Genomic DNA, 18152 nt, shown 5'->3' with positions numbered 1-18152 from the left:
ACATTCTTTTTATGAGAGAAAATCACAAGGACAGAATATAGACTCCACATCTGAATGGGTGGAGGGAAGAAACTGATTATGGCCAGACTATCTACCAGAGATGTGTCCAAGGTTTTTGGACTGGGCAACTGGATGTATGAAGTTGCGATGAAGTGAGATGGGGAAGATCCCCCACGGGAGAGGTTAGAGTAGGCCAAGGTGAGTGGTAAGTGAAGCTGTCAGGTAAGCAATTGACTATCCAGTCTGGAGTTCAGGGAAGAGGTCTGACTGGATGTGCACATAGTGAGTTATCAGCATATGCATGGTATTTAAAGACACAAGACTGGTGAGAACAGCAAGAGGTAAATAAAGATAGAAAAGAGAATTCCAGGGACTGAGCTCTAGAACACTATCACGATTTAAGTCACCAGCAAAGGTGACTAGGAAAACACGACTAGTAAGGTAGTTAGGCAGATTGGTTTGAAGTCCAGAAAAGAAAATGTTTTCAGTAAAAAGTAAACGGTTGGATCAAATGCTCCTTAAAGTTCATGTTAACTAACAATTCACCATTGGACTCAGCATCGTAGAGGCTCCTAGAGACTTTGACAAAAAAAAAAACAAACAAGACTTTGTGTCCATCAGGTTTGGGGTTGTGCCTTTATCCTGCACAGTTAACTCAGGGAACAGCCCAGGAGAGGATGGGACCTAGAATTATACACCAACATGCATGTAAGATAGCCACAGAGTGAGAAGGACTCTAACATGAAGCCAAAACACAGCCCTACCAGTCAGTTGGAGCTTCCAACACAATTCTTGAGCAGGTAGTATTGAATAATCCAGGCAAATGACTGGCATCACACAATTTTGTCAGCATGTGGCAGTTAAGACCATTAAATTCAAAAACTAAGTGCCAGGATTTAATTCCTTCAGAGAGCAAAGATTGGGGAGAGAATTTGGAGCAGAGAGGGATTGAGGTTACCCAGACAAGAACTCAGACAAGAGATTAATCCACCAGACCACTGTGTGGGAAGAGGGCAGAAACACAACTAAGCAAAACACACACAAAAATGAGTTGTTGTTCCCCCAAGCCAATATCATACATTAGCTACAACTTAGTCTGTGTGAATTTCAATTGGTTTACTAAGAGAAGGAAGGGGAGGGGGTGAGGTGAAGCTGGAACCTGAAGGTGTGTGAGCATGTGGGGCACAGGGGAAGAGTGCACAGTGGATGAGGGTTCAGAGGGGAGAGGCACAGAAATACACAAGTCAACTGCTCACCCCAACCTACTAGACCAGACCCTGAGCATCTACAGGTTATGTCATTTAGCACCATTTATACTCCACACAACTTATTTTGATTAGCAGTCAAAAGACTGCATAGTATTGACTCTGATATCTTCATCTTAAAGTAGAGAAAAAAAGATAAATGGCATCTGCTTCCTGCAAAGAGCAGGAGTGAGGATGGAGATCTGAAACTGGATAACTGTGACTGATTACCTGCTTCCCCAGTCTGCACTCTTGACAGGTGCAGAGTTTCTCTGTAGCATTTAACAGCCATTAGCAAGCAACTAAATAAGACAATTGAAAGAGACAGCTGAGCAGCCACTTGCTAGTTTTTCTTTAATTTACTTCCTTTTACTACATGGGTTTGGAACTGAGATGAGCAAATCTTGCTACCTGAAAATAATTTAGTTTGAGAGTGTTTCTTTTCAGAAAATCATTTTTCTTAGTTTAATAGAAACATCTACAGAGTTGTGTGCACTCTCTTCCAATGTGAGGTGCCAGGAGGTTAATCCTAGAATCCTATTGAAGAAAGGGTAAGACCCCACACTCTGTCTTGGCCAAATATCTACTGGCACCATCCCTGCTGCTGCCCCAGAAGCTGTTGGGGAAAACAATTCAAGTCTCCCAGGAGAATCTGCCAACGGTTAATGATCTTTCTTGCCGGGAGGTTCTTCTTTATCCTTCACCTCCATTTCTCTTGCTATAGCTCAATCCTCCCAGTAGAGTTATGAAAGAACATTACAGGCTTTTCAGGGGAGATGAGCCTTGCAGCCTCAATTTCCAATGTGGCAAAAGTCATGACTGTGTCAAAACTTCCACTGAGATTCCTCATTGACACCAAAGCCATCCATTAACCTGTCCCTGGAGTTAATGGTGGTGACGGAACTTACAAAGAGTCCCGATGATTGCCCTAAGCGGAGATTTCAATCAGGCATGAAAGCCCCTTAAAAAGGTATCACAGAAAATATAGAAGAAAGCTGCTTTTTACTCCAGAGAAATCAAATCCATTTTAGAAAAATCCCACCATAGGATTGAAGGAACTTGGCTCTCCTCCGCATTGTAGATGAATTTGATGCTCCTCTAATGGTCAACAAATAACATATAGGAAAGTAGTACAAATACACTATGATATTAAGATTCAGGGTCTTTCTCAGACTGCCTGAGATATCATCCTGTTCTATGACTTTCTAGCTTTAAGGTCCTGGGAAAGTTAATCAATCTCTTTCTGCCTCAGTTTTGTCATATATAAAATAGAGGTGAAAATAATAACCAACTACACAGAAAGGCTATGAGGATTAAATATGTTCAAATGCTTAAAATACTGTGACAGATTTCAAATATTGGCTATCACATGAGGCACTGAATAGACTTCATTTGTTTACACTATTTGTATACATTGACATATACATATATATGTCTACAAATGTAAGTTCTACTGTAGACTTTATACCTCTTTATTTCTTTTGTAGCTTAGAGCAAATTTCTGTAGTTTTCATTAGCGCAAAGTTGGTAAATATATATTTGGACATCATTCTTTTCCTCTTATTCCTGTGGCAGACATAGGTTAATTACAGCCCTCTTATACCCTGAGGCCTGAGTAGGTTTTAGAATTCTTGACAACACATTCTTCCCGGCAGCTACCATCAATTAGTCCAGAGTTGACATGAAAATTAAAACTTATTTGACCTCTCAGCTTGGGATCACATAAGCTTTTAAGGGAATGATTGTTCCCACCCTCAGCCACCTCAGACTGTCCCATCACAGTCTCACCCAGAGCCGTGCTTTGCCACAAAGTTTTCAATGCTGACAGGACTCTACAAAAGGCTACACTTAGGATATTCCTTGTGTTTCTATCACAAACAACAGCCTTATAGGGAGCCAGAGCTGAACAAGGGATGCGGTTGACATGAGAGTGCACTGTGCGCGTCTGCTTTGGGTCAGCACATGCTGACCACCAGTATCCTGGGCTCCTTCTTATTCAACCAAAGGTGCTGGCTGACAAGGTATACTCAGACTTCTGTGAGCAGATGGAGGTGAGGAAGTCAGTGCCAGTACAGGGCAAGCTCTTCTTCCCATGCTATGCACCAAGGAAGCTCCTTCCCAGCAAGCTTCTTGTTCCCCACACCAGACCCCAAAAATGTGTCTCCTAGGCATTCAGACCCTGGTTAACTAGCAGAGAGTCAGACTCTTGCAATAATGAACCCCCTCCCAAGATTATGGCATTATTAATAGTAACTCATTATTATAAGGATGAAGTCCTCATGACCTAATTACCTCTTATGGATTCCACTTCTTAATACCATCATAATGGCAATTAAATTCCAACATAAGTTTTGGAGGGGACTTTCTATCATAGCACTGTGTGACTTTGAGAAAATTATTTGGTTTTTCTGAATTTCAGCTTTCTCATTGGCTATTATCAAAATTACATGTGTTAGAGGGCTTGGCATAGTCACTGCTAAATCATAAATTCCGGCTTTTATAATAATTATTGGATTCTTTTGTTTTGTTTTCTGTTAAAGTGACAGGAAGAGAATAACTAAGAGAATAAGTGCCACAGGTAGATTTTGATTTTTAGTGAATCTCAAAGAATTCACCTGCAGTTACCCATGAATATCCTGTCCCTATTACACAAAGAAGACTCTTTTTTAAAATCCTTCAGTAATAAATGACTTTTTAAGCATATTGATAGAATTGTGTTATATTTTAATATGCAAAATATTCAGTAAGAAGACATCTGAGAATCGGTTGGCAAGTGCTTATCTTTGATCAGTCATCATCTGTTGCTCACATTTACTCACTTACCTTGAAAAAATGCCTGTTTAATTCAGAAGGACGCGTGGAATGTTGAAAATGTCAGGTGGCTGTGTTTAGATTAGAAATGGTTAATGATGAGATGTAGACTAAATTTTAAATATCAAAACAAGATCCCTATAATCCTTAAGAAATATAGTAAGTTATTTATAAAATAAATAGTGTGTCAAATATTCCATAAATAACAAGCAGGTAGGTAAGGAATAACTCACAATGACCTGGGCCACCATCATACCCAGTGTGGAACCAGATAAAAGGTCCAGCCAGGGTGGCATCTATTGTGTTCTTTAGCCTTTCATATACTATAGAGCAGTGAGTGGCTAAGAACACAGACTTTGGAGTCAGGCCTGTGATTAAATTCAGATTTCATCACTGTGCTGTATGTCTTAGTCCATTTTTGCTGCTATCACAGAATACCGCAGACTTGAGAGTTATAAAGAATTTAAGTTTATTTGGCTCATGGTTCTGGAACCTGGAAAGTCCAAGATCAAGGGCCATCATATGGTGAGGGACTTATTACTGCATCATAACATGGTGAAAGGCATCTCAAGGTGAGGAAATGTATGCAAAACAGAGAGAGAAAAAGAGGATCAAACTTCTACAATAATGAAGCAACTCCCAAGACAATGGAATTATTATTAATAATTCATTAACATAAGGGTGAAGTCCTCATGACTTGATTGTCTCTTACAGGTCCCACTTCTTAATAGCATCACAATAGCAACTAAATTCCAACATAAATTTTGGAGGGGACATTCAAATCATAGCCCTGTGTGACTTTAAGGAAATTATATGGTTTTTCTGAATTTTAGTTTTCTCAGCTGCTGTTGTCAAAATTACATGTGTTAGAGGGCTTGGCACAGTCACTGTTACATAGTAAGCTCTGGCTTTTGTGATAATTATTAGACTCTTTCAGAATTTGGAGAAGGGTGGTGGGGTCAGATAGGATCCAGACACACTGTTCTTTTCTTTGTAAAATATTTGCACTCATACTTGTCTTTAACACACTTTTTGAAATGCATATGAAAATTCTTTTTGAGAAAAAAGTATGCAATAAAAAAAGAGGCCCTCCACTCCCTTTTAAGAGATTATTTTATTTGTAAAGGGTTAACAAACTAAATTTCATACATCACTAGATTTGGACATTAGCTCTGGCTTGTAAATCGACTCTGATCTGTATCAGAGAATGTTAACCCTCCTCAATTCCTGCTCTTTTCTGGTTTGAATGAAGCACAAAAGAGCTACTTTGAGAGAGAAATCTTCTCTTCCTTATTGATTTCCATCCTACAGGAACAGATTGAAGGCTGGCAGCATAGATCTAGGCTCAGATTTGGTTAGTCAGTAAACATTTGAGGAGCATCTGCTATGTGCTGGGTGTCAAGCCAGGTGGAGGTTAATATATAACTGCTACACTAACCTCTTCTCCAACATGCACTCTCTATTTCTGTTAACTAGCCATCAATAGAGGAGCAGGGATCAAAGGACTCAGGGATTAAAAAAAATAGTAATAACTATGAGGGTTACTAATTTATTATGCATTATCTATTCACTTATTTAAGTTATCTAGTTATATAGTTATCTAATGTGTGCTTTTATTTCCTTATTCTTTTTCACAACAGCTCTATGAATTAGGTTATTATTACCTCCATTTTACAGACGAGATAATTGAGGCACAAAGAAAAGTGCCTTACTTCTCCAAGGCGGCGTAGCCAGAGATGCTAGAGTCAGGAAATCTGATGCTAGAACCTGTGTCCTTAAGCCCTTTGGCACATATATCTTAAACGTAGATCAGGGCTTGGGTTGTCATTGTTAGAAAGAGTAGATTAGATATTAGTAAACAATATTGCTGCTTAGTAATTTAAACTACCAAATTCTATAAATGTAAACATTCTCATAAGATATATTGGATTCATTACAAAGCAGTAGTCTCTCAAAAACTTTTGAAATCATTTCTGAGAAAGCAGTATGTGCCAAAGCACAGAGGAAAAGGCAAGACGTGAGAAAGCAAGATGCCACCCAGACAGTGAGCAGTTGGCTCAGGCGGGGTTGGGGAACCTGCAGCCTTCTGATTTCAAGATTGTTCTTTTTCAAGCACCAAAGGAGGCAAGAAAAGCTTCGTCCTTCTCTGCTGCACTCCTTTTTTTAATCCAGAACATAAAAGGATATGTTCTGTAAAATTTGGATTTAATCAAAAGGCCACACTTAAGGACCTAGAAGACTACCTACAGCCTTAGGCCACAGGTTCCCCACCCCAGGGCTGCAATGAAGAACAAAAGCTATGAAGGTACACTGGAACCAGATTGTTAATGAACTTTCAGTTATATAAAGGGGTTTGAACTCTACAGTGTAGACAAAGAATGGGAGGAGAGCTAGGGAAGCAAGGCAGGGGAAGTTCATCCAGCAAAATCATTACTGAGAACCTCCAAGGAAGTGGGCATGATTGTAGGTACTTGAAATACAATGAGTTCGTACCTTCCAGGAGTGTTCAGTCTTAGTGGAGAGCTTAACAATTACACTAGCAATTTTTAATACCCCATAGTTGTGTTACAGGGTACTCACTTTGAGAACAGTTTCAAAGCGCTCCTAACCAACACATTATGCCTTATGAGAAAATATTAGTACTTCCTAGAACAAACGGTCAGAGATTTGTAATGAGGGGAATTACATGGTTACATTTGTATCTTACAAAGATAGCTATGCTAGTAGCTATGGCTATTCCAAAGAAATACTAAAGAAGAAAGGCCATTGAGGCGATAACAATAATAGCCCACATAAAACATGATGACCACTTGAACTGTGAAAATAAGAACTGAGAGGTAAGTATGGAATGAAGGGGGCTTTTGGCAACAGAAAAAACAGAAGCAGAAGGACCTGCTGAAAGCAAATGTTGTTGGAAAGAAATTAATGAGATTGACTCTAATCTTTCTAGTTTGGTCACCTCAGTGGCTGAGTGTTTCAAGCTAGAGAAATACAAGGAAGAATAGGATGAAGAAGGAAGACAGTAAATTTAGTCTGAGCCATGTTAGGTTAGAGGCACCTACAATTAGAGATATTTGGTGGACAGCTATAGCCATGTGTCATAAATAGAACGATGCTAGAGACATGTTTCAGAATCCCCAGCATGCAAACTTTTAAAACCAGATGAGATTTTCAGCAGAGTGCAGAATTATAAAGAGAAACAATGTGACAATGCCTTAAGGCACATGTAAACAAAACAAAGCCAACAAAATAGAGAAATAAGATGCAGCATACCCTGGGAGACAGGAGCGTAGGAATTTTGGAGCCAAACTGCCTGAATTCAAATCCTGGCTCAACCATTCACTGGCTGTATGACCTTGGCCAAGGTACATAGTATCTTTCGGTCTCAGTTTCCTCACCTGTAAAATGGGAACTATCTCAGAAGGTATCAAGATGTTTAAGTAAATTCGTATTTATAAACATTTGGTATAATAATAATTTAGTAAATATAGTTTACTTTTTGTTAAATATGAAGCATTATAGTTCCTTTAGCCCCAAATATCAATCTTCATTTTATATTCTATTTTATCTCAATTCTGGTGGGTCTTGAATAAAGTATTACTAAATTTTGTACCTATTTCACGGGAAAAGTAAATCTTAGGAAGGATAAAAATCAAATTAAACCCTTTCTTCAAGAAACAATGGCCTTATAAAAAATTTTAGAAAAGTTCTCTCTAGGCATATCATAATGCGATCATCTGTTTCTAAGGACTAAATTGATAAAAACAATTTTCTTCAAAGGTATATTTCTCTTAGTCATTTTCTTCTTTTACATTTTTTCACTTTTCAGGCTAAAGTTACTAAAATAAGCTTTTCATACATTCAAGCATTTTCAGCCTTTAGAGTTATCAACCTGTCTTTGGCATAGTTGTGAGCATCAGGATCCACTCTGTGCCAGGAACTGTGCTAGATGCTCAAAAGACATAATCTCATGTTCTTCCTAACAGCCTCTTGAGTTAGGCATGAGACTTGCTATATAATTGAGAAAAATGAGGTTATTCAGAATGTCTGAATCATCTCAAGGCTAGGGAAGCTGACCGAACGTAATGAACTGTGACTGAGCAGTAGGTTACAAAACACAGCATCCTTCACTTTCCTCTGCAGTGCAGCCTCATTTTGCAGATGAGAGACAAGGTAGGATGGCCTGAGTGGCTCCCCACCAAGATTTCCTGCTCCACTTCACCACGGAACATACTCTGGAGAGTCCTGGGACCTCGGACTTGTCTTCTGTGGTTTAAGGTGATCTATGAGCAACAATGTTTCCGTTTTGCTCAGTTCATAGAGCAGCAGCAGCAGCAACCTCCCCTCTGGACACACCAAGAGGCTTGACACAGAACTGCTGGGACTCTCTCGTCTAAGCAGAGTACAGGTTTAATATCTTTACCATTCTTAACGAGACTCTCAGTTTGCTTTTTAATTGGAGACTATCGTTCTGATAGTAAGTCATAGTGATGAAGATAATAAGGATTAGCTCAGAGTCAGGCTTCTGCCTGTAAGATGAAGGTGTCAGGATTGGCTTTATGAAGGAGTTAGATTGAGATAAATTTAAAAGATAAATAGATCGTGCATAGGGGGAAAAAAGGAAAGGACAGTATTCTGGTATAGAATAACTCAAAATGCACCAAAGCAAAGCTAACCTAGATATGTCTTGACAAAAATGAATAATTCTCCTAGAGTAAAGGTTTAGTAGGAGAAGTGGTAAAGAGTAACGTGGAAAACTGATGCAGGCATGGTTGTGAAAAGCTTAAAAGTTTGAGTACCATCTTATAGTTTTTTAAATTGTCAAGAAATATGGTGACATAAAAACAGCATTTTAGGGGAATATATCAGTAGGGTCAGAGGCTGAAATGGTGATGTAGAGAAAACAAATAATATTATTCAGAATTTCTTAATATGGGAGAATTGCTTGATGATATGGATTAAAAGTAATTAAAATTGCTTGATGATGTGTATTAAAAGTAAAGAACGCTTATTTTGAGAGATTGTTTCCAGTTTCTTCCAACAAGATAACTATATTAATATCTCACATGTTGGCACACTTTTTCTGTAAAAGCTATAAAGTAAATATTTTAGGATTGTGGACATACACTCTCTGCCACAAATATTCAACTTGCTGCAGCACAGAAGCAGCCTTAAACAATATGTAAATGAGGCAACATGGCTGTGTTCCAGTAAGCTTTATTTAGGGACACTGAAATTTGAATTTCATGCAATTTTAATGCATCACACAATAGTAGTCTTCTTTTGATATTCTCTAACCATTTAAAAATATCAAAACCATTCTTAGCATGGGGCCATACACAATCAGATGGCCAGCAGGGTTTGGCCTGCAGGCCAGAGTTTGCAAATCCTTGATCTCTAGAACATCAGTCAGAACTCTCAACCTAGCATCATTTTGCAAACTTTGCTCCTCTGAAGTCTTCTATTTAGCATTCGGAAGGAAATCATTGCAGTGTTGAATGAAGTAGTAAGAAAAGAAGGAGTCAACTAACTAGCGAGTCAGACTACCCATATGAACTACTGGAGTCAGTGGGACAACATACGTCCTATACGCTCCAATCCAACAGCTGCTTGTCTGAAACCTTCAGAAAAAAAAAAAAAAAAAACTCAATCAATCAATACTACTTCAAACGCAGTCTGAAGTCAGCACTTTGGTAATTGCAGAGGGAAAGGCAAAAGTGGTGGGCTTTGCTTCTATTCTATTTGTTTATGTGATACTCTTAAGGAAAGCGGTACAATGCAGTTCTTAAACGGCAGGAGCAGCGGCATGGAAGGAAGCTTGGTGTGCGAGCAGTGTGTAAAGTTGGGTCTCTTTGGAGGCTGGAGTAAGTAGTGAGAACTGGCCTGGGAATGGAGCACAGGTGGGAATGGGAGAGTCACAAAGGAAAAATTGACAGGACTTGGTAATTAATGAGATGTGGAGGCTGAAAGAGAGGAAAAAGATATAAAATGTTTGTAAATGCTCTCCCTATCTTATTCAGTGTCACTAAGAAGCACACAGCAGTGAGAGACAAGGAGACAGTGTAGGGAGTGGAGAACGGGGGAACTTACCAGGCTGGAGGGCAACACTTCACACAAGCAAATCACACACACACACACACTGAAGTCTGATAGATGTTAGGCTGACGTTATTGGCAGATGCAGAGAGAAGGGACCTCATTAAAGCCCACGTGTTATATATGTTTAAAGTGTTATCAGATAAAGGTGAAAATGGTATCGTCATGATGTTTATTGTCCAAATAAGTAAGCAGTCCCTGCTATCATTTTATGTAGAATTCCTCTCATTTCTTCAAGCTGATTTCCTTTTGCTCACTTGGCGTTGGTCATGTCTTATAAAGCAAATATACCTAAATATTTTTCGTTATTTATCTTCAGCTCCCCCCCCAGTTCTGTTTGCTTATCTGTATCACAAACATATGAGAAAAATAAATAAACATAATAAGGCAATGTATCTAGAGGTAAAGATATAAATAATACTGGAATTCAGAAAAGGAAAGTTCACATAGATATACTCCTCCAAACACTTAGCACTGTGTATTAGTTTTATCTGCTTCATCTATACCTGTAGCTGTCCAGGGGAATTCCTAGGCCACTTGCTCCCTAAAAGAGTCACCTTCCTGTCATAGTCATCTCCCCAAGGCAGCATGGCAGGTAGCAGAGTCTCATGTCAGTTCTGCCTAGAAGTGCACCAAGACATATTTCTAACAAGTTATCATTTTACATACACAGAATGAAATGGAGATAAAAAAAGTAATCATTGTCTTCATTGTTTAGATTCAAATAAAAGTAAACCTTTTAGTCTAATTCTAAGGCAATCATTTCAATTGTCCACTTCAATATGCAGAAGTAGTCAGCTGGTACTCAGTAAATGTTTGTTGCCAAATTAAATGCCCTACCATTTCATACAACTATTTATATATAAATGAAATAAGCTAAAATATGAAAGCTTCTTAAAAATTGTAAACAACAGGATTTAGTTGCAAATATCTTTATTTGCCTATATTTCATACATATCTGTATCTTAAGAGACCTATGATGAAAGTAATGTGGCCAATACACAATTATCAAAGGGTTTCCTTAATTATTAATTAGGAAATATTTAGAAGTGGATCCTTTTCTGATTTATTGACATTTTGTAATGAATAAAAAGTTAATTTATAAAATGAGGGCCGGGCACGGTGACTTACGCCTGTAATCCTAGCACTCTGGGAGGCCTAGGCGGGCGGATTGCTCAAGGTCAGGAGTTCAAAACCAGCCTGAGCGAGACCCCGTCTCTACCATAAAAATAGAAAGAAATTAATTGGCCAACTAATATATATGTAATATAAAAATCAGCCGGGCATGGTGGCTCGTGCCTGTAGTCCCAGCTACTCGGGAGGCTGAGGCAGGAGGATCGCTTGAGCCCAGGAGTTTGAGGTTGCTGTGAGCTAGGCTGACGCCACGGCACTCACTCTAGCCTAGGCAAGAAAGCTAGACTCTGTCTCAAAAAAAAAAAAAAAAAAAAAAAAAGAGAAAATTCACTAGTAGTAATCCTGGCTCATTTTAGAATGAGGAAAATAAGCGACAGAAGTTTTTTTTTAATGGCTTTCTCAAGTTGTCGTAACTAACCAGAACCTCCAGGATTGGACTTTCATTTTGATATGTTAGAAGGTACAGAAAATACACAGTTCTTAGGAGACAGAGAGGAGGCAGATAGACCCTAATCTGTGAACTGACACTACCCCACACCCTAAGAGGTGCTACTGCCAGTTTATAACTATGTATGATATATTGCTTCATCACACAATATTTACCCTCGAAATGAATTATTCAGCTAATATGTAACCAAGTACATTAAACATTTCTTCATTATTACAACAACCACAAATAAATATGTAGAAACTTCTACAAATTACCATGAATAAAATAAATGAGTAGAAATGGACAGTGCAAATCAGAATTAGACTAACACTATTATCATCTTAATGTTTCATTTAAATGCTATGTTCCCATTGCAAGGCACTCTCATTTTACTAGCCTCTGCATTAATCCAGCCAGAATTTGAATTAGTCCAGATTAGGTCTTAATATATTATTTATAGCTTTTTACTGGTGCTAAATTATGCATTTTCATACAAACCAGTATAATAATTCTGTCAGGTTCATGTAAAAGCAATTTTTGAATGTGCAGTAAATTGTTATATTAAAATAAAATATTCATGTTTTTTCATAGACTTGAATCAAAGGAGCCTTTCCTGTCTGTTGGGTAAGTATGTCCAAATGTTTTACATATTAAGTTTTTAGTTCAAATTAAAAAGGGCTTCTGAAATGGCATTTCCAGTCATTTAAGCCCATATTCAAAATCATAAACATCATTGCATGCTACATTACTATCTATGTTTTAAAAGGACTTAACTAAATATTCCCGAGGCTATATTGTGACCTCAGAAACTCAGCTAATAAATGTACATGAAATCCTGTATCTTCCAGAAGAGCTAAACCGGGTACACAGTGATTATCCGTATTCTCATCATGTAAAGATAGGCTCAGATTGGTCTTGAAAGTTCCTCTAAGCCATAAGTTCACTATCTCTAGTCTGTCTACCAACTTTTGTACTCTATTTCTTTTCAATCTACTCAGTGCCTCTTCACCTGCCTTCTGTAAATCTGTCTTCACAATCTATATCTGTCTCTTCTCCTCTTTCATTTCACTTTTATTTCTACAATTCACTGGCATTGGCTGCTTCTCTACACACAAAGCTGAGGAACCCCGAGGCAGATTTAGGTAAGACTAATGCTTGCCTCCTCTGATGGGTACCTTTCTGAGTCCCAATACATGTCTTAAGTATAATATGTTGTTGACAAGTATACATGTGTACTATTTTCAGGCATTTGTACCTAATGAATAAGAAGCAGCATTGTTTGCATCTGATCTGTCAAGTAGTCCATTGACAAATGTATTAAAATGTCTTATGAAGGAGTTTTTGCATGCTTGGTATTATGGTGAATGTTGTAAAGTGTCAGAAGTATTAGAAGATGTGATCTCTAGCTTTCAGAAAATCATGCTATATTTGATGAGGAAAAAAAAAATCACATATAGGCAGCCACAATATTTGTGCTTACTGACCAGAAACATGGGATTGGGTTAGATTTTTAAATGGTCAGATGAGTTTTCTTTTATTATTTTGTTCCCTTGAATATTTCTAGCACTCACTGAGCAACATGGTTCCCCATTCTTTTCTATTCCTCATAATAGCATTTCAGAAAGCCATTTGAATCATGAAAATCAAAATAATTGTTAGGAAAGGTGGAATAGAAAAACGGAGTATATGCATTTATTGGAAGACTTCATGAAAAATGAAAGGTCAAGTTGGTCTGACCCAAAAAAAATCATTAAAGCATGCTTTCTTTTCCTCCATTGATCATCAGCTCCTATTGTTAAAAATCTCCAAACCCAAAGAAATCTTTTATTTTGAATGCATATGTATCTGCCCTCAAGTCAAGGGGGCTGAAATAGCTTCTCTTCATGCCTCACTTACTGCAGTTTCTCTGCAGCCTTTCCTGTTCTCCTGACTACTTTGAGATGAAATCCATTTTTTATTGCATGCCTCTGTTTAACAAGGGCAGACCCTAAGTAATCTTTGTTTGAAACTTATCAGGAGTTTAGCGCTCAGTTTTTCCCTGAGAAAAACTTTCCGAGAAAGAATGATGTATAACTCAGCAAATGCTCAAAGTGGGGAAATTGGCATGGCACTAATAACATATTGCTGTTCTTTATATATATCTTAAAGTGGGGTGAAACATGCAACCCAAATGGTTCTGCTGAATGGATATTTTAATTTATAGTTGAATTTTTCCATTTCCCTTCAAGAAAATGATTTCAAATAAAATTGTCCAAAAGTATGTATGAATCTCTCTCCTACCCTCAGTAAAAGGATGGGATGAAAGTGAATTAATGAACATATATAAGCCCACCAAGCACCAGGAAGTCTAGTATAAGAACCATTATTCAAATTTGTGACCTTTAACCCATAGTCAAATGCCAAAGGAAATAAATGCATAGTAGCAGTTGACACATGAGTATATAACATTGAGTTTGTCCCCTGCACACCTCACTTACATTAAGTTTCGTTCTATGTTCAATAAAAATGTGTGAATTATGTTCATGAATAAATCACTGCTAAATACTGCATACTTCAGTCCTTTGCCTGCCAGGGTCTTAAAGCATTTGTTAATATGTATACTACTTCTAAAACTTGCTTTCAGGCCGGGCGCGGTGGCTCACGCCTGTAATCCTAGCTCTCTGGGAGGCCAAGGCGGGTGGATTGCTCAAGGTCAGGAGTTCAAAACCAGCCTGAGCAAGAGCGAGACCCGTCTCTACTATAAATAGAAATAAATTAATTGGCCAACTGATATATATATAAAAAATTAGCTGGGCATGGTGGCACATGCCTGTAGTCCCAGCTACTCGGGAGGCTGAGGCAGAAGGATTGCTCGAGCCCAGGAGTTTGAGGTTGCTGTGAGCTAGGCTGACGCCACGGCACTCACTCTAGCCTGGACAACAAAGCGAGACTCTGTCTCAAAAAAAAAAAAAAAAAAAAAAACTTGCTTTCACCCTCAGAGGCCCTGACACTTACAAGTTAGCTGTATCAGTTGAGGCAATTACTTACACTCCAAAGCTTCAGGTTCTTATTTGTGAAGGGAGATTAACTGAGATAATTTTGATCAAGCATCTAGCACTGTTCTGCACATAGTAATTGTGCATACGTGTTAGCTATTCTTATAGTTCTGGAAGGTATATTCATGTATAATACTCTAAAAAGTAAATCAGAGGACTCTAAAATATTTCGAAGAATAATGCTCCATTTTTATAGGCAGCGCTTTGAGTTACATGTGGAAATCAAAAGAAGCTTTTACAATGGAGGAAACAATAAAAACTGTGATGAAAGGAACTCCAAGCAAGATGAGTACAGATACTGTTTCAGAATTTAATGAGGAATGCTACTAATTGTCATTTAAATTTTTAAAATATAAATATTGATATATTTTCAGTGTGCATGTCTTCTTAATACAAATTAGGGAGCCGAATTATTCCCTGGATAAATGTGCTACACTAATTTGGAAATAAAATTTTAAAGTGTCACAACATAAGTTCAATCTGAATATACCAATGGGGAAAAAACTGTCAAAGAAAGTTACACACAAGAAAATATTTGCAAAAAATAAAAAAATATATTTAAAAAAAAGAAAATATTGGCTTATTGAGAAAGATCAGGGAATTGTAAAAGGAGGTTGAGTGAAATTTCAGATGTCTGGTCTTCAGCTACACAATGACACAGGAAGTTTTCTTCATGTGCACCGGCAAATGATTAATAAAGGAATGTCATCGGGGTGAAAAAAAAAACACTATGACTTCTTGCCTTACTTCATGTACTTTCTCTCTAATGTACCTAGAGATAGGCATGAAGACTCATGCTAGAGTCTGGTTCTTGTCACCCAGAGAAGGTCAATAGATACAGTGTTTCCCAAAGCTACCCAGGCGATTCTCACACCAGCCAGGCCTAGGAGGCACCGTCTACATTAAGTCTCCATCCTCCTCCACCATTTTCAAACACACATAGACAAGTTGTTCTTATAGACACTTACCATCGTTGGAATCTCCTCAGAACATCTTTGAAATATAATTTCTCCACAGTCCATCCTGTTTTGCAACGCATAGGGTAGAGACTAGAACCATCTTGGAGTTCACCCATCAGAGACCACGCTAGATGCAATGACCCCAACATGTGTGCCACCACTGTCGCCACACTGCCTGTGCTAAGATGCATAAAAATTCATTCTGATGTCATTCTAGACCTAAGGCAGGGATTGTAGTATTGCATTTTAAATTTTAAAATAGTAAATAATATAATTTAAATACTTAATATTTAATAAATGTCTATTTATTAAATGTTAATAACTAATTTTCTACTTCAAATCATTATAAATATATTTAAAATTATAAATATTAATGTTAAATACATGTTTATATTATTATCAATAAAATAAACGTATAAAATAAATTTAAATTCTAAAATTCTTGCCCATATCACCCACCTAACAAAAAAAATGTTAAGCAATATCTTTTATTTTAATGCAGAGCTTAAGCTTAGGGGCTAAATAAGTACTAAATGGTTGATACTCTAATCAACCTTGAAACATTACCTTTTAGTGCAATTAATAAAACTGCCGGCAAATGCTTCCTTTCATGTGGCATCATAGATTCTGACTTTGGAAATAAGCTGCAAGAAAACAGGCATCAAGTTTGCATTTAGAAAAGGAAGAACAGAGTGATCAGCTCAATTAAGATTCTAAGATAGAAAACTTAGTTTAAATACGGTCTGGCCTTGAAAAGGACTTTTTACAACTTTTTAATGAAAAATATAGATGAGAGAGAGACAAAGATCCTCAGTGTGACGTTTGAGTTTCCTATGGTAAAGGACATGTCGATGCAATGCATGAGGTCTCTTCAAGTGCAGCGTTGTTTGTTGATGCCTTGTAGACACCGAGCCTCTTTTAGCATGCACTCAAGACACCAGAGGAAAATATCCATGTGAATTATGTCTTCTTACCTCTTCAGCATGAAGCTGGCCTTTTTAAAATAAGACTTTAATATGAATCGGTTGTATTTTGAAATTGAAACTTTGATTTATACCGATTTCTCAGTTGATGAGTTTTTTTTCCTGAGTAGCTTTATTATTAGGATATTATGGGTAAAAAAAATTCTCAAAATTTTTTCACTTTTTCACTTTTCACTTTTTTTCACTTTCAATGATCTCACTAACCATCATTACCCAGTCCTATGGCAGGCAACAAAGTGATGACTGACAACTTTCTCAGAAAAGCAGAAGATATCTGTTCTTCCCATGATATCCTGGGATGCATTAGCATAGCTGTTTCACAGATTCTATCCACTGGACATTCCATAATTTCAAATCATCCTTCAGTTCTATATTTTCCAGAACTCCCTGTCTAAACTATCAGAATAGTTTAAACAACTCAGAACAATTTAAAAATTATATTTGTATCTCTCAGAATATATTATTTCTCAGTTTGGGAGACTTTCAAGAATACATTGAGGATAAAAATACCAGAATTATTATATTTATCGCTATTGTGGCACTGGCTCTGTGACGAGCTGATCATGGCCCAGCCAAGCCTGGATCTGTTGGGTCCCTTGATATGTATAGGATCTGTTCTACTAAGTACAAATAAGAGAAAACAAACACTGTCAGGGCAGCAAAGCCTGCCCTGCATCTAAAAACTGGCCCTCATAAATGCTAACAGCTGTATTTTGTAAAATCGTTTTCCTTGGGGGATATTTTCCCCCTTTTCTTTCCATCTTGAAACTGAATTTGAATCTTCAGGATAATTCTGCTGTTCTGAAGATGTAATTAAGCCTTGACTTTCTTACTAAGTTAAAGATTTATACTATTTTACTTTTATTCAGGTTTTGTAGGAGACCTTGTGTTTAGTAGCAGATGCTGTACATTATTATGCTATTAGCCACCTGCTTTAAGAGCCTGAATTCTCTAATTTGATTTTCTTGGTTTGAATCCCATTCTGTCACTTCCTATATAAGTGGCTTGGGCAATTGTTTAACTTTTCTGAGCTTCAATTTTCTCACCTAAGGTAGTAACTAACTCGTATGACTGTTACGAATAAGCTCAACGTGCTTCAAATGGTATCTAACACATAGTAAATGAGAAATAAATACCAATTATTATTAATACTCTATTCCACAATTAAATTATAAATCTTTTCTAAAAAGATAAGCTCTATTGAATCACAGGAATTTTGACAAATTGAATCCAAAGCCTAAATATTTTAGAAAGATGGTAATGGAATTGAATTCTAAGTTCAGAAGACAGTGAAATCAGCACGGGAGTGAAGGACTGCCTTACTGGAGGAGATATTTGAGGAAGACAGACAAGAAAATAAAACAGCAGCATGAAGACAGGAAGACAATTCCAGAATGTACATAGATTCATATAAAATATGCAGTACCATATTAAAAACTTTAATAATAGGAACATGAAAAA

General features: G+C 37.4%; 1 protein-coding gene across 9 annotated transcripts in view; it reads left to right on the top strand.

Annotated features, from left to right (window-relative positions):
• Nucleotides 1-18152, top strand: part of RALYL (RALY RNA binding protein like) — a 658122-nt gene that overhangs the window by 533079 nt on the left and 106891 nt on the right. For all 9 annotated transcript variants that reach the window (XM_076005192.1, XM_012774231.3, XM_076005191.1 and 6 more), the window contains one exon: nucleotides 12306-12338. In XM_076005192.1, coding sequence (XP_075861307.1) covers nucleotides 12306-12338 — 33 coding nt within the window. The remainder of the gene's footprint in view (nucleotides 1-12305; nucleotides 12339-18152) is intronic.

The sequence above is a fragment of the Microcebus murinus genome, chromosome 7 (assembly GCF_040939455.1).
Source record: "Microcebus murinus isolate Inina chromosome 7, M.murinus_Inina_mat1.0, whole genome shotgun sequence".
NCBI classification, from domain to species: Eukaryota; Metazoa; Chordata; class Mammalia; order Primates; family Cheirogaleidae; genus Microcebus; species Microcebus murinus.
The sequence above is the reverse complement of the archived record's forward strand: the minus strand, read 5'-3'. Positions and strand labels throughout refer to the sequence as shown.